We start from the raw sequence: 26,677 nt of genomic DNA, 5'->3' as shown, positions 1-26,677 counted from the left end.
TAACTAATCTACATACATGTAATACCACTTAGCACTTATGCCCAAGATGGTGTCCGTTTTTCACACTTTGCTTCGCGGCGTCTTTTTCCACTCTGTGGGCCTTGAGCCCACTTGCCGCGACATAAACGAGCCTTCGCACATTTTTGTTCACTGTCCCCGCAAATCCCGGCACTTCAGGATTAATTTATCCGGGTCGTTCGGACTAGAGAGCCTGGAGCTTATTAGAGAACGGTCATCTCAAACCAAAAGTAACAATCGAAGCACAAGAACTATCTAACGGAGGTATCAATCGAGCAAAATCCTTTGTTTTTTTTTTGTTTTTCAAGTGGAGTTGAAACGGAATCGAAGTGAAATTGACGGGTTGGTTTTTACAGCTTCTTCTTCTTCTTCTATTTACTTGTTGGTTTTCTATTTTTTGTTTCGGTTGATTCCAAAGTTAATCGGAATTCAACCAGAGAGGTTGATTAATGTTTTTTGAACGACGAAGATGATGAATTTCCTCCCGCAACGCAGGTTGGCGTGTTTTTTTTTTTTTTTATTTGGTCCTTTTAGGTGCTTGGACCAGGTTAGGACCGAGGGACAGTTCAAAATACATTATAATACATTACAAAAAGATGATCATTTTCCTCCATACTTGCCGAGCATGTAACTAACGAGTCTTAATTGATCCACGCGGGTCTTGCAGGTCTGGAACCTGGCGCTGTACTCGTTGAAAATGTGCCACAGCTCAGTCGAACTGTAGAGCACCTCCTCTCCTTCCGCCGTGGGGGTGGCACCGGCGTCGGCGCCAGTATTTTGTTGACTGCTTCCTGCGGGTCGAGGGCGATCCTTTGGTTTTACGTCCGGGACTGCGCCCAGCAGCGGAGGGAACTCCGCCGGCGTGAACCCCGGAACTGCTGGATTCTGCTTTTCCGCCTTCCGTACCGGCGGTTTCGGATTCTATGACTGCTGCTGCATCCGGATAAAATCCGCATGCCCCCACCGGATGATAGTGCTTGCCACAACCTTCATTGCAGAAAGCTTCTTCAGATTGGTGTATCCCTTGGGGAAGACCACAATGTACGGAGTTTCGTCCACGGTGGACTTTTCCTTCCGCTTAATGACATGCACCTCCAGCACGTCCAGCTTGAGATCCCTCTTCAGCAGGTACTTGACCTCATCCGGTTACAGTTCATCAGGTTCGTTCGCTCCGTCGTTCGTGGGTGTAGAATTCCACTTTGTGCTTCTTTAAGAGCACTTGCATCTTGTCGAAGTCTTCGACAGAGAAGCTGGTTACATTGGTGCCAAACCGAGTAATCTTGAAAATTGGCTCGATATCGTATTGTCACAGCGACGTTATCTTCACAACCCTATAAAAGGCCGTGGAGCTCTTTACCACCAAAGGTGGTTGCTTTTGTTTACCTGCTGACTGGCCGGGTGGCGAAACCGCCGGGGCGTCTCCTCCTCCTTCTGCTGGGCTGGCATTGTTGTTGTTTTTGTTTTCCGCTAGCGGGCTGAACTTGTTGTTGTTGAGCACATTCTGCTCCACTTTTCCTTCTTCGATGACAGCTCCGGTGAGCTCAGGGAACTTCTTCCACTTCCGATTTTCGGGGATGAGTTGAAAATCATCCGTCTCGGAGGTCTCTTCCACCTCCATCCGTCAAACAACTCGAGGCACGCAACGGTGCCTTTAGCGCGCACGACACAACAAATACGTCTACTCTCTCAGAACTGTCGAAGACGAATGCAGGTTGGCGTGTTCTTGGCGTGAGCGTGGGGCGGGGCGGCTACTTCGGTTGCTTCCGACTTGCTGCCGCCACTTTCCATCATGCTCATGTCTGCTGCGGACGCGAATGATGCCGGCGAAGGCATGTACATAGTGGACGATTCCTGCTTGTGGCCACTGCACAGTGTTCGGAATGGCAAAATCAGTGGAATAAATTGATAACTCCTTTATTTTACGTCCTAACCAAATGGTATCTTCGGAAGAGTTGTTGTACTTGATAAGGGCTATCTTTTGAAGTTACAGGGTAACGACCATCCAGGGTGTCAACCAAAAACTAACTTTGTTGGATGACGTTGTAGGGCTTTGGTGTCTTTGGCAAAGTTGTAGAGGAGAAAATTTCTTGAAATTTTGTCGAAGGCGCCAAATTTGTAGCTCGAGATATACGCCATTTTTGTAAAAATGGTCCAAAAAAGCACTTTTTGGTGATAACTCAAAATGTTAGCATTTTAGCGGCCTACTTTGTTCTGAAGAGTTGTTTATGGCATAAAATTACACATCTTTTCCGAGGACAGCAAAATGTTTTGAGCCTTTTTTGAGGAGTTATAACCATTTTTAAGTGATTTTGAGCCTATTTTCAAGTTGCTATGTTTTCAAAATGGCGCATTTTGGCGCAAAACCGAACAATGCACCTGAAAGTACACACTTTCAACTTCCATTCCTGAAAATATCTCCGTGTCTATCGGTGTCTTTTTTTAGATATCTCAAATTGAATTTGCCGGTTTTTAATCAATTTATTTGGTCATTTTATGGGAAATTTAATGTACTTTTCGAATCTAATTCCGGGTTGGTACGAAATTCCAACAAAAAATCTATTCTAGCGATACAAAGACCCCAAAACGGTGTTATACCCACTCCAGAATGTTAATTTAGCAATTCTATGGTAATATATTGACATTTAGTTAAATTTAAAGTTTGTAAAATTAAGTTTAGATAAGTTTTATATAGAATTTCCAGAGTTAAACCTTTATACTAAGTAATTAGTAAACTTTATATTCAATCCAAATTATTTTTTTAATCAGTCAAGGATGCCTATTTGGAGTTGGGAGACTGGATTTATGGTGATTTGTCAACAAATAACTTTATTTATGTTATTTTTTCGAAAGGTGTACAAACTTTTTTTGCACCTTTTTTATTTTTGTAATAGTATTTGTTATATAACTTTTTATAGAAAACATCTTTTCATGAGCTTTTTGCAGCAAAATGTTCGGCATGAGTTTCTGAACAAAACGTACACAGAAAAAATCCGGTAAATTTACATCTTTTATGATGTACCAAAAGTGCACGTCATTAATGATGCTAATTTACATAAGTTTCATTGTAAATTTAAATGCCATCCGACGTAAATGCGCCGAACGAATAAAGCTTCAGAAAGATGTTATTTTTTGATGAATTCGATGTAATTTTACCTAAACCAAAAATTTTTTTTTACTCCGTTGAATCCGATGTAATTTTAATGCGCATTGTGTTTCATTGTACTCCTGCATTGTTTCAAAATCTATGCTTTTTGTAACTCAAGCATATTTTTTGAACAGCGTACAGAAATGCAGAATGAAATACAACATTATTTAAAAGCTTCATCGAACTCAAAATCCAACGGAGCCATATTTTGTTTGTCATGTAAGAAACCTATTGAAAATTTATATTATAATTACTCACGGATTATTTTCAATCGTCATCAATAACCCACAGCACGCAGGGTAGTTTCCGCAGCGACACGTTCCGTTTGTAAAAGTCCATCGTCTTGGCCGGCCCCCGAACCATTCCTTTTTTGACGAGTGGTCTGCGGTCTGGCCGGATCGTTCAGAGTTGCGAGCGGATCTTTTGTCGTGAGTTGATAATGATAATGTTGTTACAGCTGCTGCTCAGGTTAGCTTGCCTTATTTGTCCTAGCTCCTGTGGTCACGTGTGCATTATAGCTTGGAAAATCCTGGAAAGTGAAGTTGGGATTGATGATCTTTAGCTGAGTCCATCAGTTTTGGTGCTTACTAACTCGTCGACCTTTCCGTTCGCTTTCCTCGCTCAGCAAACTCATGCCTACCGGAGTTCTTCTTTAGTGGTATATTTCGGCCTGAATTTGTTGGCCGATGTTTGTCCCTTATGGTGACAAATGAATCAAATCCGCACCAGTTCCGAAGGGTTGCCCTTTGATGGCCAAATCACTTATTTCAATTTCCCAAGTTTCTCAACAGCAACTTTTGTCAACTGTTCCGACTCCAAGTTAGATGTAACACACTACTTCCGATTCCAACTTGCTGTTTCCCTTCTCGTGCGCCCTTACGTTGACTTCTGCGCCTCTTCCCAGTGTGCCCGACGAATTTGGCCGTTTCCTAGGGAATCTGCTTTTCAAACGAAACCCGGGTCAATGAACTGCGACTGCATCGAACAAAAATCGAGAAAATTTGTCAATTTTTGTTTTGTTTTGGGTTGTTTGTCAATTTTGACATTTATGCTCAACCCCAATGACTTGTATGCTGGCCAGACCTTGTTAGACTGTTTTGAAAACTGTCGGAGTTCGAAAAAGGGTGTCGGTACACGTTCTGTACAAACGACTCTTTTCCAAGTAAAACTAGTGGTTAAAATTTAATAAGGCCGATACAAATATTTTTCAAAGTTTTTATCCCACGGGCTTTGGCCAAAGTCGAGAAGGGGGACAAAAAAAATGTAATTTTTAAATCAATTTGGAAAAAATAAACTCGCGGTCCTTCTTGACAGAAAAGGTCCTACTTGACAGCTCGTTCCAAGGGTACCATAGTTGACCCATCGAAAAAATGTTGTCTAGTCAATATTTTTTTGTATTAAAATGAAAAAAAGTGATCAGAAATCGTGTTTTTTTACCGTTGTACATAAAAATTGGCATAGGGCTTTAGTACCCAATTAACCACTTTTATTTGTTTTCATCCAAATTATTGAGAAATAAATAATCAACTCAAGCGAAACAATGGCCAATGTAAGTTGCAAACAAAGAGTGTATCCTGCTTACAAGTGCTTACAAGTTTACCTTAGAAGTTAGGATCAGGGATACCAGGTTAAAAATCTGGCCAGGTGCCCATAACAAATCTGGCAAACAAATATGTACCAGTGACGAATGAGAGAAGGGCGGAAGGTGAAAAAAATATGGGACTCGTCAACTTAAATTCTTTCTTGTGTTTTTGAATGGCTCAATTATTTAAACATATTAATCCCTCAAAAACATAACCTACACAGAAAAAAAAATTATGGTAATATTCATCAGGAAATGGTGACAGATTTTGTGGCGAAAAAAATGTGAAATATTACATCAGGAATTGGTGAATTTTCATCAGTTTCTGATGAATATTCATCAGGTTCACATTTTTACATTTTTTGATTAATATTACTCAAAAAATGAGTAATATTCAACCAACCAAATTTTCAACATTCCAAAATTCAACTTTTTTGCTGTGTACATTGATAATTTTTTAATTTGCACGTTAATTCTGGTTTCGTTCATTCAAAATTAACTGAAAATTAAAAATCTGTCGAAATCTGGAGTTTAGCATGGTTTATCTTTATTCTGTCGAGCATTTAAAAAATCTGGTATTCTCAGATTTTTCTGGAAACCTGGAAATCCTGAGCAGCTGGACAGAAAGTCTAGCTGTCGGGGTCGGAGGCCGTGTTACGCTCCATACATTTTTCAAAATTTGTATGGAAATTTTGTTACGAGGGGGTGGGAGGGGGTCTAAAAACCCGATTTTTTGCGTTACGTAATAAAAGAACGCTCCCTTATGGCAACAGTTGAAGCAACACAATTTAAATGGGTCAATGTGAGATTGTTAACAAAGAGCAAGTTCACATTGACCCATTTACATTGTTTAGTTTGAATTATGTTTCAACTTTGCCCAAAAAGAGATGTCCAGCTGTATCTGAAGCTGTGCATGACATTTCGGAAATTCTAACTCTGTTTTTCTTGCCCAAATCTCTCGTTTTGATTACTTGAAAGAACTAGCTGTCAAATAGGCTTGTGAACTATATTTTTCAAATTTAATTTAAACATCCATTTTAATCCGTTTGTGCTCATAAGGATAGTGCACAAGCCGTCATCCAGACTTTTTTTCAAAACATTGTGTGTTTGTTAGTTTTAACTCAATTTCTAAAGAAATTTCCAAATTTGTAAATTATTGATAGTGTGAAATTTAGTTTACTAATGAAAATGCTCACCAAAATACTATGGATTGTAAGGGACCCCATGAACCCGCCGGAGGAAAGATTCCGCAGTAGCAGTTGGCAACTAAGGCTGATTGTAAATGTGCCCCGTCCATCGGTACACTGACTCCCGTCCCGTCGCTAGTGCCCCGGAACTGTGGCTCTCCGTCGGTACCAGAATTCGCGGGGTTCCTGCTCGCTTGCTGCTGTGCCAGTGATACGGAATACGCCCAGATCATACAAGATCGATCTGCGTACAGTCGGTGCCCTTTAGGAAACATACCCAATCGGTGTGTTTTACGTGATCAACGCCAACCTTGCTACAAGGCCATCATGCTGGTCTGCCGTAACCGAGAAGAACACGTAAGGTGGATCCAAGCCCCAGATTCTGCTTGCCCTTTGACTTCCGCCTTCCGGCATCAAATTATGTGACCTTTCCTTCACCATTCACCAGCCAAATCAGCCACAAGCCTTTTTAAGAGAAAAGACTAGACATTAGACTTGTGCAGAAGTTTATGTATACGATAAAATTGTGATACTTACTCTGATCTTAGAAGTTGAACCATTTTATAAACAAAACATCAAACAGATGCCTCCCGCAACTTTTATTCAATGTGCCTCCAATCGGCATTCATTGTTTTCAAATAATTGCTTAAAACATGAAGTTTGTCGAGCTTTTTCTTAAGTAAAATCAAGCAATAAATACAAAAACAGCTTCAATTTCATGCGCACAAATCAATCATAACATTGCACTGATTTGTTTTCGCCATCCGCTTGAGCTGTCATTCCAAAATAAAGCAGCAATTTAAATTTAAATTGTGTTTGAGTTTACATTTACAACATTTTACATCAAAAATGCTTTTACATGCTTTTCATACTTTCAAATTTGGCCAATGTCAATAAAATCAAGATCATTTACATGGAATTTAAAGGTTACATTCAATTTAAATTTACATTAACCCTCTTTAAATGCAATACAACGATTTACAACGATTTTCAAATTTACATTGAGCATGTTTACATTCAAAACATCAGTTTCGTGTCCTGTAAAATCACACTTTTTTTCTGTGTAGTACTAGGTTTATGTCAACATTAAATTGTTTACATGTTTCATCACAAAATGTGCATAGTGCCCGAGGGGTGTAAATACTTTTTTTACATACTGTACATTGACCCGGAAGGGTCATTTTTTCATTTAGAACATTTTTTTTTCATTTTTAAATTTCGTGTTTTTTTTCTAATTTTGCAGGGTTAGTTTTTAGAGTGTAGCAATGTTCTATTAAGTTTTAGAGCTGACAATTACAAAAAAAAAATGATATATACACATAAGGGGTTTGCTTATAAACATCACGAGTTATCACGTTTAAATTTTTAAACGATTCATCAAATTCCAACATATTTTTGAATTTTTTGTTGCTATCGTTTAAATTGTTTTTGTTCTTAGAAGCAATGAGAGGTATATCGTTTTTTGACCCATAGTCACCCAAACTGACGGTACATTATTTTAAACTTGATACAATTTACAATGTAACAGGGCTTGTTTTTCAGTTAGTGGTAACATCTACAACAGCGTCAGTGCAAAAAGAAACAAATCCCTAGTTTTTTTTAGAAGATTCTATAAACATATGAAACATAATAGTTTATAGGATAATTTCAAAAAATACATTTAAAAAACGGCTTAATTTGAGCGAGTATTTTCCTGTGATTTTGTAAAGTCTAGTATTACGATGTTGTCCCGTCCCGCTATTTTTTCCTTTCGTTGAAAGTACAGGTACAATAATGTTTATTTTAAGGGTGCACAGCAATCCTGCAACAACGGGGTTGTAAAAATAAGTCAAACTTTATTGTAAGTTACTTTGTGGACAGTACTTTAGGGAATGAATTGAAAATATATTTCGATAGTACTCATAATTTTTAGGATACTAAAATGTCTGTAATAAAATCTGGGTGCAAAAGCTTTGGTTGATGTGCACCGTTAAATGGAATATTTTTGTATGGAAATTAATTATGTTTCTGAATAGGGGATTCATACTTTTACTGTTACTGTATAACTGTTGTAGTTTGGCGATAATCAAACAACATTTTAAAATAAGTGCAGGGAGCTTTTTCAAATGTATTGTGTTGGAAGCCAAGAGTTCTCCAACGTACCGTCAGTGGGGGTGACATTGGGTCTGGGGGGTGAGATTGGGTCAAAGTGTTTTTTTTTACGGATTATAGTTTTTCTCAGATTCTTCTCAATGAAACTAAATTCTGTTTAAAGAGTTGTGTAGGGGACATCTAAAGAAGACTTCGCTAAAAAAAATCTCGTCCCTAGAACAAATTCTGTCATTTTGGCAGCTGTCTAAAGTTGAGGTACGTTTTTGGCCAAAATGACCTCTCGAAAAATCATTTTTCTAATATTTTTGTTGGAATTGCTCGAAAACTACCCAAATGTTTAAAAATCTTCACTTCAAACATTGTAGCATGTCAATATGATTCCCTCGAACAAGAAACACTTTTGGATGACTTGTTTTTACCATATCGTCGTATTGGAGCATCATTTTAGTTTCATTTGACCCAATGTCACCCCCTCTAAGGGGTGAGATTGGGTCAATTTTAAAACTATTGGCATTTAAGGTAGTGTTCATCAAAATCCACCATATTTTGGAAAAAAATGTTAGTAAACTATCTAAGAACAAATCTACGTTGAAAGATTTTCGATGTTATTTAAATTGTTTTTGTTATTAAGAAATTACAATTGTTTTTGTTATTAGGAAATTACGTTGTTTTACCCATAGTCACCCCCACTGACGGTAGTTGTTATTTTTTGTGTAACCAAAAAACAAATAACAAAAAACGAATAACACAGGTATGATACTGTTCAATCTACATTACATTTCAATCAATTATCTTTCCAAATATGTAAATAATCGGGGGGTTTCTTTTTCTATTATGCCACTACAGCCAAAACTCGGTAAAATGGAATTTGTTTGAAAAGGTTTGAGAAACTTACGGTAATTATTTGTTTCAGATTTCTTCGACTCGCAATGGCCAGCATCATGGACATTTTGAAAATAAAACCATTCGTAGAAGTCTCGGTTGGACAGCTTCTATGGGGTTATGAAGATCCACTGCTAAAGCTTGCTAAAGATGTTGTACCGAAGGAGCAGAAGTTACCATATGATGAATTTGGTCTAATGTATGGTAAAAATAGTACTTCAAAGGTTGTAAAACAAGTCAATAATAAATTGAACCAGAACTCAATGTTCTTTCTGCTATGTTTTAGGACAGAGTTACTGTCTGGACAGGAGTTGACGATATCACACAATACGGTATCATAGATAAATATAACGGACGTTCCCACCAAACTCACTGGTCAACTGAACAATGCAACCGCTTGAATGGAACAGATGGATCAATCTTTCCGCCACACATAACTAAAAACACGACGCTTTTTGTGTACGAAAAGGATCTATGCCGTCTGTTACCGCTGAAATTTGAAAAGGAGGTTACTGTTAAAAATGGAGTGCAAGGATTTCGGTTTACTCCATCTCCAGATGTATTCGCTTCTGTAGAAAAAAATAAAGACAATTTGTGCTATTGTCCTGCGGGACCCCCCTGTGCCCCCAATGGATTATTCAACGTCTCATTGTGCCAATATGGTGAGTAATTATTTATTGGTATTAATTTTATCCTAAACCCTAAACCCAAACATGAGTAAATAAAAATAAAAATGCAAAATAGGGTAGAGTAGTCATCGATGAGACACGGGAACAATGATAAAATGGCTCTCCCAAGTATGTCAATCCACCCAGCAGGTCAAATCAAAATTCCAAGTATGCTGAAGTTGTCTACCAAATTGGTACATATGTCTACCTCGAAGGATTTTTAGTCTACCTCAATATTGTTCAATAAGTAGCATTGCCCTGCTGGAAAGATACCTGTTTTCAAGAAAGCGACGTCAAATCAACTTCTGAAGTAATACAAAGTAGTCTACCTCCGTTCTACCTGACGTTACTATCGAATCTATCAGATTTTTCCTAAACTTCTTATTCTTAAGTAGTACTTCTCTTTATACTTAATTTTTAAAGTACTTTATATATCGATTTTGACCACGGCATCGTGTTCCTCGGAAAATTCTAACCCGATTTGACCTATAAAAGTCCATACTTAAGTTGAAAAATGGCGGTTCTGGAGAAAATTAAAGATTGTTAAAAAATTAGCTACCATGCGTCTCCATCAAACAAAAGAATTAACCCTTAAGTTCAATATATCTGCAGTTCTGATTATTCCTAGCATGGAGCAAGTGTTTCTGCTGCAAAGTAATGCCACATATTTATTATATCAAATTCTACCCCATAAAGAATTAAAGAAAGCTAAAAAATATTTAATGAACATAAAAGGAAATTTTAATAAAATTTCAAATAAAAGCAGCCCTGCTGACAATCTGTGGCCCATCCAATGATTCAAAAAGGTTGTTTTGATGTCTAAGAATGATATTCAGTCATTCTACCCAATTCTACCCCACTGTAAATTTGTTTTTAAACACATTTTTTTAAAGAAATTCCAACAAATTCCTTAACAAAATTGCAATTTTGATAAAATTTAAAAAAAGCAACCCTCCTGATAATCTGTGTTTCATTCAATGATTGGAGAATGATGTTCTGATGTCTAAGACTGATATTCAGTCATTCTACCCAATTCTACCTCATTGTAAATTTGTTTTTAAATTATTTTTTTAAAAAAATTCAACAAATTCCTTAAGAAAATTGCAATTTTAATAAAATTTCCAATAAAAGCAGCCCTGCGACAATCTTTGGCTCATTCAATCATTGAAGAATGTTGTTCTAATGACAATCTGTGGATCATTCAATGATTGGAGAATATTGTTCTGATATCTAATATGATATTCAGTCATTCTACCAAATTCTACCTCATTGTTAAATTGTTTTTAAATATTTTTTTTAAGTTCAACAATTTCCTTTGAAAAATTGCAATTTTAATAAAATTTCAAATAAAAGCAGCCCTGCTGACAATCTGTAGCACATTCAATGATTGGATAATGTTGTTCTGATGTCTAAGAATGATATTCAGTCATTCTGCCTAATTCTACCTCAGTGTAAAATTGTTTTGAAATACATTTTTAAGAAACTCCAACAATTTCATTTAGAAAATTGCAATTTAAAGGAATCTAATGGAAATTGTTGGAGTTTCTTATAAAATGTATTTAAAAACAAATTTACAATAAGGTAGAATTAGGTAGAATGACTGAATATCATTCTAAGACATCAGAACAACATTATCCAATCATTGAATTTGCTTAGATTGTCAGCAGGGCAGCTTTTATTTGAAATTTTAATAATATTGCAATTTTCTAAAGGAAATTGTTGGAATTTCTTTAAAAATGTATTTAAAAACATTTTACTATGAGGTAGAATGGCTTCTCAGACATCAGAACAACATTCTCCAATCATTGGATGGGCCACAGTTTGTCAGCAGGGCTGCTTTTATTTGAAATTTTATTGTAATTTCCATATTTTGTTCATTAAATACACAGAAAAAAATGATGGTAATATTCATCAGGAAATGTTGACAAATTTTGTGTCAAAAAAATGATTAATTTTACCCCAGAAAATGATGAATTTTCATCAGTTTTTTAACAATCAGTTTTTTTACAATCTTTAATTTTCTCCAGAACCGCCATTTTTCAACTTAAGTCAAATCGGGCTAGAATTTTCCGAGGAACACGATGCCGTGGTCAAAATTGATATATAAAGTACTTTAAAATTAAGTTACTTAAAGTATAAAGAGAAGTACTACTTATAAGAAGTTTAGGAAAAATCTGATTGCAGATTCGTTAGGTAGAACGGAGGTAGACTACTTTGTATTACTTCAGAAGTTGATTTGACGTCGTTTTCTTGAAAACAGGTATCTTTCAGCAGGGCAATGCTACTCATTGAACTTGGAGGTAGACATATGTACCAAATAGAAAACTTCTGCATACTTGGAATTTTGATTTGGCCAAATTGCCCTGCTGGGTAGATTGACATTCTACGGCACGTTTTGAAAAGCCGCGCGGCGTGTACCTTTGAAAGAAACATACAATATTGTACCTGAATTTGATGAATATTAATTTCGTCCGTGTATTAATCAAGTATACGAGTAGCATAAGTAATGTTGAATATTCATTAAAAATAGGTAATGTTACACATTTTTGTGTATAAAGTTTTTTGTAAAAAAAAACCGTTAGGGAGCGTTCTTTTATTACGTAACGCAGTAGGGGTAGGGGGTCGGAGGCCGTGTTACGCTCCATCCATAATTTTTAAAATTTGTATGGAAATTTTGTTACGAGGGAGGGGATGGGGTCTAAAGATCCTATTTTTTTTGGTTACGAAATAAAAGTACGCTCCCTTATTCAACAATTAAAAAAGGATTTTTTTTTTGAGAGGTAAAATTCATCATTCTTTTTTTCAACATTCAGTTTTCAACCTTCCATTTTTACATTATTTTCTGCTGTGTAGGAAAACAAAAATCACCGTCACTGTTCTTTTTTTACTTCCCTTTGGATCATTCCTGGCTTCTACTATTTTTACACTTTTGGTGGTTCGGCCGAAATCTCCTGCTGGGGGGAATGATCGGAAGTATCCTTACACAGAAAAAAAAGTTAAATTTTGGAATGTTGAAAATTTGGTAGGTTGAATATTACCTCTTTTTTTGAGTAATAACGCAAACCCCAATGGTTTCACACCAACTGTTGTCAAACGAACGGGGTCACTTTTTAGTTTGACACCCCTTTTACACGAAGTTCACACACACTACCAAACGTTTGGTTTGATAATGTGCGTGAGCGCCGTGTAAAAAGTGACAGTTCGTCACTTTTTAGTTTGACTTTGACCAACCAACGGGGTACAAACTAAAAAAGTGTCAAACGAAAAAGTGAAAAAAAAAAAAATTCTCACAGCAATCTGGCAGACCTGCTAGAATTATTCTAGCAGGATTCTTGCATTCTTGCCCAGTCACGAAATATTCTAGCAGAGCTGGTTCTGTCAGAATCCTGCTAGAACGATGGAACATTTCTGCTAGAATGCTCTAAGAATAACCAGCCTTGTAAGAACTCTGCTAGAATCCTGCTAGAACGTCGTGACTGGGTGCTCTGCTAGAAATTTACGTGACCGGGTAAAATCGATAAAATACTTTTTTGAAACACCAACTTTAACGACAAAAAAAAATCAAACCATCCACATTAACGACCCCCGGGTCTTTTGTGGTCTCTATTGCAAGTTTCTGCTCGAACCTAGGAGTCCGAAGGCTTGAATGGGGAGAGCACCCAAACCTCTTTCTACTCCAAGGAACCTTCCACCCAAGTGGTTGAACTGACGACCTTTGGATTGCGAGTCCAACCGCCGCCAGCGATTCCACCGGAGTAGGCTTGGTTTGGTGTGTTGTTTGTACTTATGGCATGGAGACGACTCCTACACCTGGAATGACTTAACGGCCTAACAACAACCAAGGCCGGGACCGACGTTTTACTTCATCATCCGATAGAAGGTTGGAGCAGATGGGAATCGAACCCAGAATCATCCGCTTACAAAGCGGACAGCGTTACCATTCGGCCACGCACTGCTTTAACTTTAACGACATGTAGGGGAAATAAACCCATTTTAAGCCTAATAAGCGGTCTTGTTTGAATGATGCTGGATAATCTGGAGTGTTCCTTGAAATTCAGTAAAACCAAGTACACCAACGAGTAGAGCAACTTTTTGTGAACATTGAACATTGCGCTTTGAAATCGTTTTTTTCTGTTTGAGTATTTTAAGACACGGAATCCTGATTACAAGGACTATTATATCGTGTTACCCATTTTTACTGTTATTAAGCATTTCCAGATCTATAACACAGTCCCTATTGAGAGGGAAAGTGCTGTTCCATCCAGATGCTGTAAACTCCATTCCTTGTGCCTTGTGCTAGATCCGCGGTGACAATTTTTTCGTGTCATTTTTCAAGCTCTTCCCAGCAGCTATTATTAGCCGCGCGGGGTCTTGTAAAGACAATTGTCTTTTTGCGGTGCTATTTTTGCGGTGTTCCCTTTGCTCTGATCTGGACAATGCGACTGGACTGCAGTGCAATACCGATCGGCTGGGCATTATTTACATGCGAAGACACGAGGAAAGTATTTTGGGAAGAGGCGCAAAGGAATATCCCAAGATTGATCCACATGCTAGAAGAGCACGTGAAGCAACCGTTTTATACTCATACGGTTGCTGCTACCTCTGAACTTAAACCTAAGGCTGCCACCCTGAGAAGAACCCATGACTTTCCGCTTATGAGGCGAAACCCGTAACCATTCGGCCACAGGAGGTTGGCAATCGTTAGCGCAAGTGAAAAGATATTGATGGCGACTTTCGTTAAGCAGTTAAACTCTGATCTTGCGTGTGGATTAGGGTGGCTCGACATGATCGATTTTTCAGAACAGGCATTTTCCGGACCCATTTGGGCCCCCAAACAACCCCCCAAAATTTGGGAGCGATTGGGTTTGACCCGGCTTTCCGCAAAGCGATTCAAATTTGTATGGAAATTTGTATGGGAAAACCCTCTTTTTTACAATTTAATTTTTATCATTTTCATTTTTCACTCAATTTAAAAACTAACACCGTAGAAGTATAGCCCTGAATGTCCTCTAAAACTTTCCCGAAGAAAGTATGGTCCTATCTTGCTTCTGGAAAAAGATACAGCGTTTTTAAAAGAGGCATTTCAAAATAAGTGCTGAAAATTATATTTCTTGCCAACACTGCACAGTGGTCCAGATCGCAAAATTAAGTGGAAAATGGATTTTCCGAAAAATGGTTTACTTTTGGAGCTTTGGTGTCTTCAGAAGAGTTGTTGCATATGGAAAGGGGCAACTTTTGGTTTGGTTGAAAATTAGGGTGGTTCATGATTAGGGTGATTTTGGAAATATAACTTTACAGGAATATTTTTGGGAATTTTTTTGTCTTCTAGAAAGTTGACAGGCTTGCCAATCCAAGCAACTTTGTCGAAGACACCAAAATTTTATCTCGTAATCTACGCCTTCTACGACCAAATTTATAGAAAGCATCTGAGCAAACCTTAAAAAATCAGTTTTTTTAACGTGGCGATTCAGGGTTAAGTTTTAGAGAAATGTGGTATTCGAGGCACTTTTAGAGCTCTAAAAACCAAACATTTTTATTATCTGACAAGTCAATTTGGACTTTAGGGTCAAAAGTTACAGTGATTTTAAGGTAAAAAAGATGCAAATTTTAAACTTAAATATCTCGAAAAGGCGCAAGCCAAATTTTAAGCACTAGGTTGCATTTGAAAGAAGAGATCCAGCACTACAAACGCTGAAAAAAATCTCAGGGGTGTTTTTCTTTAAGCTCGAGATATCTTCATTTGAAAAAGTCTAATTTTAAAGGGAAAACCTTATGGAACCACCCTAACGAATTTCGAAAATTGTCCAAAAATATGTTTTTCCATGGAATTTTGCCCGCTGAATCTGAATTTGCCCTCAGAATTGACCCAAAGTGTCGAAAAATCGATTTTTGGTCATATTTTGGGTTTTCATGTAAAATTATCATTTATGACCAAATTATGACCAAAACTCGATTTTTCGACACTTTGGGTCAATTCTGAGGGCAAATTCAGATTCAGCGGGCAAAATTACATGGAAAACATATTTTTGGACAATTTTCGAAATTCGTTAGGGTGGTTCCATAAGGTTTTCCCTTTAAAATTAGACTTTTTCAAATGAAGATATCTCGAGTTTAAAGAAAAACACCCCTGAGATTTTTTTCAGCGTTTGTAGTGCTGGATCTCCTCTTTCAAATGCAACCTAGTGCTTAAAATTTGGCTTGCGCCTTTTCGAGATATTTAAGTTTAAAATTTGCATCTTTTTTACCTTAAAATCGCTGTAACTTTTGACCCTCAAGTCCAAATTGACTTGTCAGATAATAAAAATGTTTGGTTTTTAGAGCTCTAAAAGTGCCCCGAATACCACATTTCTCTAAAACTTAACCCTGAATCGCCACGTTAAAAAAACTGATTTTTTAAGGTTTGCTCAGATGCTTTCTATAAATTTGGTCGTAGAAGGCGTAGATTACGAGATAAAATTTTGGTGTCTTCGACAAAGTTGCTTGGATTGGCAAGCCTGTCAACTTTCTAGAAGACAAAAAAATTCCCAAAAATATTCCTGTAAAGTTAGATTTCCAAAATCACCCTAATCATGAACCACCCTAATTTTCAACCAAACCAAAAGTTGCCCCTTTCCATATGCAACAACTCTTCTGAAGACACCAAAGCTCCAAAAGTAAACCATTTTTCGGAAAATCCATTTTCCACTTAATTTTGCGATCTGGACCACTGTGCACTGCCAGTACTTCGGTAGATATTTCGAAATCCTATTTTTTAACGTAATAAGGAAGTAACCTAGCAAAATGGTGTCTTAGGAAAAGTTGTTGTATATGAATGTGGATTTTATTTAAAATTATTGACATGCAGGGTGACACACCTACAGGGTGTCAACCAAGCCCTAACTTCTACTGGTGACCTTTTAAAGCGTGGTGTCTTAGGAAAAGTTGTTAAGCTACTTATTCCAAGAAATTTTGACATGGTTGGAAGATAGGGTGGCACATCTACAGGGTGTCAACCCATTTCTCGTTTCTATTTAAGACCTTTTTGATCACTGTAAAGTGGTTGCCTTGTGCCTTGTAAGTTGCCACGCAAAAGGAGGCTGAACAAAATTCGTCAAAAGTCATTTTTTCACATAAAATTTTCTGGGGAATCGATTGCACATGATTAAAAACACGGTAAAAAAAGTTAAGATGCTAGTTTTTTTTTTTTTTTTTTTTTTTTGTAGAGCCTTAATACCACTGCGACCAATTATAGGAATATTGTGGTGTGACCCATTTTTTATAGCAAATCAGGTTAACCCATCACCATGGAACGGTGAGGGGCAGCTCCTGTTTACTGCATTTTGTCCCAGTTAGGGTCGACTTTTTTGATGAAGTCTATTACCCTACTGGGACGGAACCTAATAAAGTTGGAGGGCTGTAAGACCCCTTTCCCAAAAATATAATTCTGCTTTGAATCAAGGCACCGCAATTGCATAACAAGTGCTCTGATGTTTCTGTTTCCATTTGACAAAATCGACAAATAGAATCTGCAGTTTTCCCCATATTAAATAGGTGGTATTTACAAGGGCAGTGGCCGGTCAATAGACCAGTGATCACCCTTAAATTCTTTTTATCTAATTTCAGTAATTCCCGAGTTGATTTCTCATTCGGGAAGATGAATTTTTTAGCCTGTCTAGAAGTATCAGTAGTATTCCAAATAGATTTCACATTTGATAATTCCCAACGTTTAAGCTCCATTTTCATAGAACAGTCAGGAACACCAAAGAAGGGCTCCGGGCCTATAAAATTTGTCTCCGATCCTTTCCTAGCCAAACTGTCCGCTATTTCATTCCCTAAAATTCCACAATGCCCAGGAACCCAGTAGAGATTTACCACGTTCTTTTGGGATAATTTCTTAAGTAAATTTATTCCTTCCCAAACTAATCTTGATTGGCAGGTATACCCTTTGAGGGCATTCAATGCTGCTAAACTATCAGAAAAAATATAAATGTTTGTGAATTTGTAGTTCCTTTTGAGACAAATACATGCACATTCAACTATTGCATATACTTCAGCTTGGAAAACTGTTGGGTAATGTCCCATAGGAATAAATTTCTTGATTCCCGGGCCAAAAACCCCAGCTCCCGTGTTATTATTCATTTTTGAACCATCCGTGTAAAATTCAATCGATCCTGGACGAAGATTAGGCCCACCATTATCCCATTCGTAGCGACTTTTAGCGTCCACTGCAAACGGAATGTCATAGTTTGCCTTGGTCGGCATCCAGTCTACTATTGAGTTTAACGCAGGATTCAGATTAAAGTTTTTAAGGACCTCTAAGTGGCCCGTAAAATCTTTTTCCTGAATCTTTGTGGATCGATTCATTAACAGGGCACTTTTAAATGCCTCCAACTCAATGAATTTGTGAAGAGGAAGTAAATTTAGCAAAGAGTTTAATGCTGCAGATGAAGTGCTATTCATAGCACCTGTTATTGAAATAGTGGCTAATCTTTGCAGTTTAGCTAATTTATTTTGAGCATTTTTTTCCTTTATCTTTGGCCACCACACAAGTGAGGCATATGAAATTCTTGGTCTAACTATACACATATATATCCAGTGAATCATTTTTGGGCGGAGACCCACTTTTTCAAAGGTTCTTTTACACACATATAAAGCGTTAATTCCCTTGTTTAATATATTGTTTAAATGAGCATTCCAATTTAATTTCCTATCTAGGATAACTCCCAGGTATTTAACTTCATTTGAAAAATCTATTGATACCCCACGAATGACAAGTTTAGGGACTATTATTGTCCTTTGTCTTGTGAAAGGCAAAATTACTGTTTTAGAAGGATTGATACCTAGTCCTTCACTTTTACACCATTTTGAAATAAAGTTCAACGCTGATTGCATTCGGCTTGAAATAAAATTTCCATTTTTTCCACGAACTATGATACAGATATCGTCTGCATAACTCACTAGTTCGAAACCGAGACTCGCTAACTTTTTCAGGAGATCATCGACTACTAATGACCAGAGCAGAGGTGATAGGACTCCACCTTGTGGACACCCCTTGCGAGGTCTGATTATTAGTCTCTCTCCTCCAAGGTCAGCAGATACCTCCTGTTAATTAACATTTCCTCAATCCAGTTGATAATACATAAATCAAAGCCCTTCGCCTCCATAGCAGAGCGCATAGAGCTATGAGATGCGTTATCAAAAGCTCCTTCAATATCCAGAAAAGCAGCCAGAGCCAATTCTTTGGATTTGAAGGATTTTTCAATTTTTGAAACTAAGCAATTTAAAGCGGTTATGGTTGACTTTCCGCTTTGGTATGCAAATTGTCCTTTATTTAGGGGATTATTTTTCAAAAAATTTTCTTTGACGAAGTCATCTAATATTTTTTCCATAGTTTTCAATAAAATTGAAGAAAGACTTATTGGTCGAAAGGCTTTTGTACTTGTTTTGTCCCTTTTTCCAGCTTTCGGAATAAATATGACCCGTACCTCTCTCCAGGCTTTTGGGATATAGCCAAGAGTGATACTGGCTCGAAATATTTCAGTTAGTCGTGTATTGATTATATGTTTAGCCTGCTGAAGAAGTGCAGGAAAAATTCCATCTCTGCCTGCGGATTTAAATGGTTTGAAAGAGCTCACTGCCCAGTCAACTTTAGAACGAGTAAATATTTCACAGGCTTGATTGTGGACGAGTACAGACCAATCTTTTGCTGGTCTTTCGTCCTCTGCCTGATTCGTACCACTAGTAACCTTAGTTGAACCAGGAAAATGAGATTTCATCATTAAATCCAATGTTTCTGTCGAATTTTTGGTAAAACTACCATCCGTCTTTTTTAGATTTCCTAGACCGTTTGAATGGTCTTTAGAAAGAGCTTTTTGTAATCTTGCAACGACTGAGGAGTTCTCAATTTTTTCACAAGAACGTCTCCAGTCACTGCGTTTAGATCGTTTAATTTCCATATTGTATTTAGTAAGAGCTCTTAGATAAGAGTCCCATTTCCCAGTTTTTTTTGCCAAGTTAAAGAATCTCCGAGATACTTTCCGTAACACAGATAGGTTGTCATTCCACCATGATACCTCCCGATTTGAGGATCTTTGTTGGACTGGGCAACTAGCTGTGTAACAATCAGTAACTGCGTTAATTATATCAGATGAGGCTTTTTCTAACTGTTCTACAGTACGAATGTCCTCCTCACAATTTAAGTTGTAGTTATTTATAAGAATTTTGAAAGTGTCCCAGTTAGTTTTCTTGGGATTCCTATATTTTTCCACTATCATTTCTCCTTCGTTATATTCGAACTCAATTTGTTTGTGGTCGGAAAGTGATATTTCATTGGATACCTTCCAGTTCCTAACTCTTTCAGAAATGAATTCACTACAAAACGTGAGATCCAATACCTCTTGTCTTGTTGCTGTGACAAAAGTGGGGCAGCTGCCACTATTACAAATATCAATATTATTGGATGTTATGTAATTGAGCAGGTTTTCACCTCTTTTATTATTGTTAGTGCTACTCCACACTGTGTGATGAGCATTGGCATCGCATCCAACAATAAATTGTTTATTTATTTGTTTACAGTAAGAAATAAACAAAGCTACATCAGCTGGAGGAGCCTCTTCGGTGTCTCCGGGAAAGTACGCAGATGCAATACAAATCCAAGTACTTCCCCTAACCGTAGGTACCTCCATCTGAATAGCAACAATGTCCCTAGAAATAAACTCAGTAATTGGTATGAAATTTGTATTTTTTTTAACTAAAATAGCTGCTCTTGGATTGGCTGAACTATCATCGTATAACAGTTTACCAGCAAGATCAGAAATACCTTTAATTTTTCCATTGTTTATCCAGGGCTCCTGAATGAGACCCACATCAATATTATTCTTCAAAAACTTCCTACTAAGTACAGCTGACGCTCCCTTAGCGTGATGGAGATTAATCTGAATAAATCGCTTCATTGCTGAGAATTTTCACCTTCTTGAGGATTCGTAAGATCCCTCTGTATGGGTTGGTGTTTACCCTTTTTAACTTTTTTTGTTTTGGTTTTGGAAGAATCACCATCAGAACCCTGTGCGCTGGTCGCCCTGGGGTTCTGTGTGGTGCCCTTGCCAGATAAATTAGTGTTCAGTGTATTGGTTTTGTTGGAGGATGTACCAACGGAACCCTGTGCGCTGTTCGCCCTGGGGTTCTGTGTGGTTTCCTTGCCAAATAAATCAGTGTTTAGTGTGTTGGTTTTGCTGGAGGATGTACCATCGGAACCCTGTGCGTTGGTCGCCCTGGGGTTCTTTTGGTTATCCTTACCAGCAAGATCTTTTGCTTGAGTGTTTATCATACCTTCGTTTTCAGGTGCGGCTTTGCAGCCCTTACCCTGACCCGCATCACTGCCGGTTTGTGGAGCGCCTTCCGGTTGGTCAACCTCCATAACCGCTGGAAACTCCTCGAATTCCATTCCCTCAACCATCTCCAGATCGTCGTCAACTGGGTAAGCTCCAGTGTCTGCCCGTTTCTTCCGGAACAAAGTCTGTCCAAACTTATAGTTCACAACCAGCTGGCGATCCTCCAACACCTGCATCGATGCGGCGTCTACAGTAAACGCCCACTTCACGTGCTCGTTTCTGGCCGTACGGTGAAGAATTTTCCAGGCCGAAGTGTCCAGATCGTCGTTCTGGCTCTCGAGGTAGCCCCGAATGGTGTCATTGTCGTCCTTCTTGCTCCTGTAGAAAAACGCCAACAGCACTTCTTTTCGGGGAATGTGCGCCTCCTCGAGCGCCTCGAGGATCGCCTCCTCCCAGGGAACGAGCTCCGAGACAGCAGTCTTCACCCAGTTGGCAGTTGTACTGTCTTGGCAGGAGAGCAGCACATACCCGGCCCTGGCCTTGCAGTAAACGAATTTCGGCTTGAACTTCTCCCTGCGTTGTTCCAGAACCTTCTCGAGTAGCGCATCCTTGACGACCTCCTGCTGTTCGGGGGTTAACTCGACTTCTGGGTAACCTGCAGGAATTATGCCAAGAATAACACGACTCACGATCTGCTCATAGGTAGGAGCCGGCAGGTACTCCACGCGAGGTTTCTTGCTGGCACTTCCCCCTTGATTCTCGTGCTTTTTCTTCTCAACCTTGCCACCGTGACCTCCCGAATCCGTTGATTCAGCTAGACCGCTCCCACCTTGCTTAGTGACCACCTTATCCTTGACACGATCCTCCCCAGTTGCGGCTTTTCCGGAATCATCGTCGTCAACAGAATCCACCTCCATATTTTCCTTATCTTCTTGGGTAGCAGAATTGATTACATCAGACAGAATACGTCTTACTTGCTCGGCGACGTCATTCTTGCCCTCTTCTTGAATCTCCGATCCCTTCGAGCCGAGCTGACCAGCCCCTTGTGCAACGACCACCTTCGGCGCAGCCGAATTCGATGAGATGGCTGTTTCGCACACCTTTTTTGGAACCGGCTTAGTGTCGACACCGCCGTTGGGAGATATCATCGCAGCATTCCTGTTCCTTTTGGGGGTTGACGAAAGCACTTGAGCGTGAGCTTCCTCCGCATCAATTCCGTCATCCACCATCTTCTTAAATTTTCTTCTCGCAGCACCAGCTAATTTCTGACTAACCGGGTCAGCTGACTTTTCTGCGGAGCCATTTACCGCCACCGCCTTGATGGTCACGTTGATTCCATCATCTTCTTCGTCTGAATCTAAAATTGAGGACGAGCAGGAGTCCACTTCCTCGAGAGATTGGCTTTGCAGCCCGTCCTCAATGTTTTCCTCAGCTTTCTTCTTCTCCATTTGTTCGTAACCCCTTAAGGTTTGTTTTTATGTGTCCTCCTTCTTACTCGACTATTCGTTAGAGTGGAACTGTCACTTTTCCCACTCTCTCTTTTCACAGTTACCGAACCGCTATCGCGCGCACACTTGATGTGAGCGACACGCCGGCACTCACTCTCACCCGACTTCGTGATCGCACTACCACGCACTTCCAGGCAATGTTGGCACTAATACCGCTGAGTGGACGAGCGTGATATCGGCACAAAATGGTGAAATATAACTTTCAGCACAAATTTGCACTTGATTTTTCTCACTAAGCACCTATCTTCTAGAGCAAACTCCACCTTCCTCAAATAAACGCCCAAAGGATCGTTAATTTGGTCGCAAATTAAGCTCCAATCACCACTACTTCACCCGAAAAATCGAAAATATTCCCGGACACGCGAAACGCGAGTGTAGCGGCCATCAAGAACTCACAATGGTTTGAGATGCTAGTTTGGATGCTAGTTTGGCAACGTTCTGATAAGTTGTATTTTTTCTGTAAACTGCTCTATAAAATAAAAGGAAGCTGAATAATGGCTTTTTTCTGTAAAAATGTTCAGGACATTGGAGCAATCTCTACAAAATCGACCGATTTGGCTCAAACTTTGTGGAGGCCTTCCCTATCACCAAAGAAGCCATTTTGTGTTATTGGTTCACCCATACAAATATCCATACAATTTTGGCAGCTGTTCGTACACAAATGGTACGTAAATATTAAAAAATCTGTAACTTTCAAGAATATGTTTTAATTGATTTGGTGTTATGGGCAAAGTTGTAGGTATTGATGAAGATTATTCCGAAAAAAAATAGAAACATGGAAAAATTTATGATTTTTTTAATTAACTTTTTTTCACAAAAAAATCTGTTTACCAAAATCCGTATTTTTAATCTTTGATTTTTTTTAATGATTTAGTAGACAAAACCCCGCATGTTTTAAGCCATTCAGAAGTTTGGACCAAAATTATTCCGACTAGTTATATTTTTTTAAACAGTGATTTTTGTAAAATAAAATAATTGTCGTACTTAAACTTGTTTTACCTCATTTTTTATGTAAAATTAAATTTGCAAGATCGGAAACTGTTTTTACTCATGCGCAATCGATTCTCCAGGAAATTTTATGTAAAAAATTGACTTTTTACGTTATTTTGTTCCTTTGCGATTTGTGCCCTTTTTCGCCCACTTCACAGTGATCAAAAAGGTCTTAAATAGAAACGAGAAATGGGTTGACACCCTGTAGACGTGCCACCCTATCTTCCAACCATGTCAACATTTCTTGGAATAAGTAGCTTAACAACTTTTCCTAAGACACCAACACTTTAAAAGGTCACCAGTAGAAGTTAGGGCTTGGTTGACACCCTGTAGGTGTGTCACCCTGCATGTCAATAATTTTAAATAAAAGCCACATTCATATACAACAACTTTTCCTAAGACAGCATTTTGCTAGGTTACTTCCTTATTACGTTCAAAAATAAGATTTCGAAATATCTACCGAAGTACTGGCAGTGTTGGCAAGAAATATAATTTTCAGCACTTATTTTGAAATGCCTCTTTTAAAAACTCTGTATCTTTTTCCAGAAGCAAGATAGGACCATACTTTCTTCGGGAAAGTTTTAGAGGACATTCGGGGCTTTACTTCTACGGTGTTAGTTTTTAAATTGAGTGAAAAATGAAAATGATAAAAATTAAAATGTAAAAAAGAGGGTTTTCCCATACAAATTTCCATACAAATTTGAATCGCTTTGCGGAAAGCCGGGTCAAACCCAATCGCTCCCAAATTTTGGGGGGTTGTTTGGGGGCCCAAATGGGTCCGGAAAATGCCTGTTCTGATTGAATTAGTCCATTTTGAAATTTTCCCATACAACTTCAAGCCACCCTAGTGTGGATGTGTGTGCCACCAAAATGATGAGAAATGGTCTCGCAAAATAGAAATTATGATCAAAAGTGCATTAAATTTGATCTTTTTGCCCAGTAAGTGGCATACATTTGCGTGCTTACTCCAGGCGGTGCTGTTGCTGGTAAGTTTACAGCCTAAATAGTATTTTTGGAACTTTAATCGAGCATCAAACTCTCCATATGACGAAGATAGGTGTTTGATTAGAAAGGGTATATTTCCCCTATCTCCGGCAATTGTCAACCAATCAGGATGTTCTGGGTTGCATTCGACAGGTATCTGTCTTTGACTTAGAACACAATCGGGGGGTTTTCACAATCTATGGGTGTTCTCGATTTATAATATTTTGCTTCCACCATGCCGTGCACTGTATAGAACTAACTTTTTTGTAATTTTTATTTAAACAAATAAACATTTACGATTATACAGTTTCCAAAAGTGTTGTTCATTAATTTTTTGCCTAATTCGATAATGATTATTTGTGAAGAAATCTTATTTCAATAAATAACCAGGTAGCAGTTATTGATCAGCACACCAGTTTGCTTCAGATGCGGCGAATGAAGCTGATTTAGGTAATCTCAAAAACTCAAAACATTAAAATTCGATATCTCTGGAACGAAAAATATTCATTTCTGTCACTAAGTGATTCTACTGTAAAATTGGCCGGGGAATACGGTGATTGGTGGGGTCAAATTTAAAAAATAAATGTGCTGTTTTGAGATGTGGCCATTTAAAGTTTTCAATTGTGCAATACATGTAGATAAAAAATATCTTTATCTAAACTTTGATCACGGAAATGGATTCTACGTCTAATTTCCTTTTCCTTCCTGAGCTATCGCCGTTTGTAAATAGAGGTTTCGCTCAAAAATCGACAAAAATCAATTTTTCGGGGAGGTACCAAAATTGAGGGGGTGGTCCGATTTAAACGAAATTCGGGATTCTTGCTTGGTTTGATAGTATCCCCTCCTCCAATCGCTTAAAGTTTGTATGGGAAAAATCGTTAAAATGTATTGAGAAAAGCAACTGTTTTATTTTTTTACCTGTGGAAGGAGCCATAATTATCCGATTCTTACCATTTCTCAAATGTAGAACCTTCATTAAATTTAGAACATCTTTCCCGAAGACATCATATTTTTAGGTTTTTTTTCGCGAAGGCATTAGCGCCCAAAACTGACCATTTTTGCGCGGCTAGCTGTAAGGGGCTACCTAACAACGATGTTTAATTCCATTTCGTACACGCACGTGCTCTCTCTCAGGTTCATACTCTCTCACGAGCTTGCTCGCCTGCCTGCCTGCCCTGCCTGTTTACCTACAAGCGCGCGATGTTTTTCTGCTTGGACTTATGTCGTCGTCGTCGTTTTCGTTTGCTGCGCTGCGTTCCTGGCATGTTTATTATAATTTTCAACTAAAATAGCAGGTTTGTTTTGAGATATATTGATCCTTGCACTGTAACTTGGATTTGGCCCGCACTATATTCTCTCGCACTTATGACAACAAGAATTGGAAAAACTAGGCAACCAGTAGTTGTTTATTACATTTCCAGTCACAGTTTCCACCAAACTGGACATTCGCCCAAGGCAGTTTGACAAGTCGCAATTGTGCGAACGGTAGCAATAATTTAGTGAGAAGTCCAAGTTAGTGGGAATTGCGCAATATTTAGCATATAAATTGTTAGATTATGACAAAATTTTAAAAAAGTGCACAAAAAAAAATTATTTGAATAAAAGACAGCTTAGGTTTTGCTCATTAGAGAGAATGATTCATTTATTGAAAAAAACTTCAGGTAATACAATTTTATTTTATTTTTACTCTAAATATCATCCGACCAACTGCTAGTCCATTAGAAGGCAATTTGATTCCAGATATAAAACTAGCTAGCTCAACAATCTCTTTTTTTGAGGCTTTTCTTTTAGACATCGTTGCACTTTTTGGATGTTTCGGAATCTGACATAAACCTCTAATAAATCGTTAAAGGCAAAATATACCGCAATTTGTTGTAAGGAAGTTTGTTTTATTTTTGACAGATTAAAATATTTTGTATGGAATGAAAAATAATCGTGATCATAGGGCTACGAAAAAACTTCCAATGTTTTCTTTGTAAGCTTGTTTGATAGTATACAAAAGTGGAAAAAACAGTTCCCATAATTTCTAGAATAGTTAAAATCCCAGTCTTCAGTTTGGTATGATACTATTTAAAAAAAACTAGAAATAAATTTCAATTACAATATCCCTATTTAAAAATTAAAAATGGAGGAACTAATTCTTCGAAATTTGTATTCTCTCACACACGCTCTGATAATATGATATCTATTTTTTTTATCACATATTACATTTAACTTTATATCTCGAAATAAATATCGGAATATATCTTGAAAATTATAATAAACATGCCAGGAACGCAGCGCAGCGGATAGCAAACGGAAACGACGACGACG

The 26,677-nt window shown here is 38.0% G+C and overlaps 1 protein-coding gene across 1 annotated transcript in view; it reads left to right on the top strand.

The window, feature by feature from the left end:
- Nucleotides 1–8,883: 8,883 nt before the first annotated feature.
- Nucleotides 8,884–26,677, top strand: part of LOC6053185 (scavenger receptor class B member 1) — a gene marked incomplete at its 5' end in the record, with an annotated part of 68,169 nt that continues 50,375 nt past the window's right edge. Inside the window, 2 exons of the mRNA XM_038261074.1 lie at nucleotides 8,884–9,129; nucleotides 9,192–9,567. Coding sequence (XP_038117002.1) covers nucleotides 8,884–9,129; nucleotides 9,192–9,567 — 622 coding nt within the window. The remainder of the gene's footprint in view (nucleotides 9,130–9,191; nucleotides 9,568–26,677) is intronic.

The sequence above is a fragment of the Culex quinquefasciatus genome, chromosome 3 (assembly GCF_015732765.1).
Source record: "Culex quinquefasciatus strain JHB chromosome 3, VPISU_Cqui_1.0_pri_paternal, whole genome shotgun sequence".
Taxonomy (NCBI): Eukaryota; Metazoa; Arthropoda; class Insecta; order Diptera; family Culicidae; genus Culex; species Culex quinquefasciatus.
Note: the sequence above shows the minus strand (reverse complement) of the source record. Positions and strands in the feature narration are given on the sequence as shown.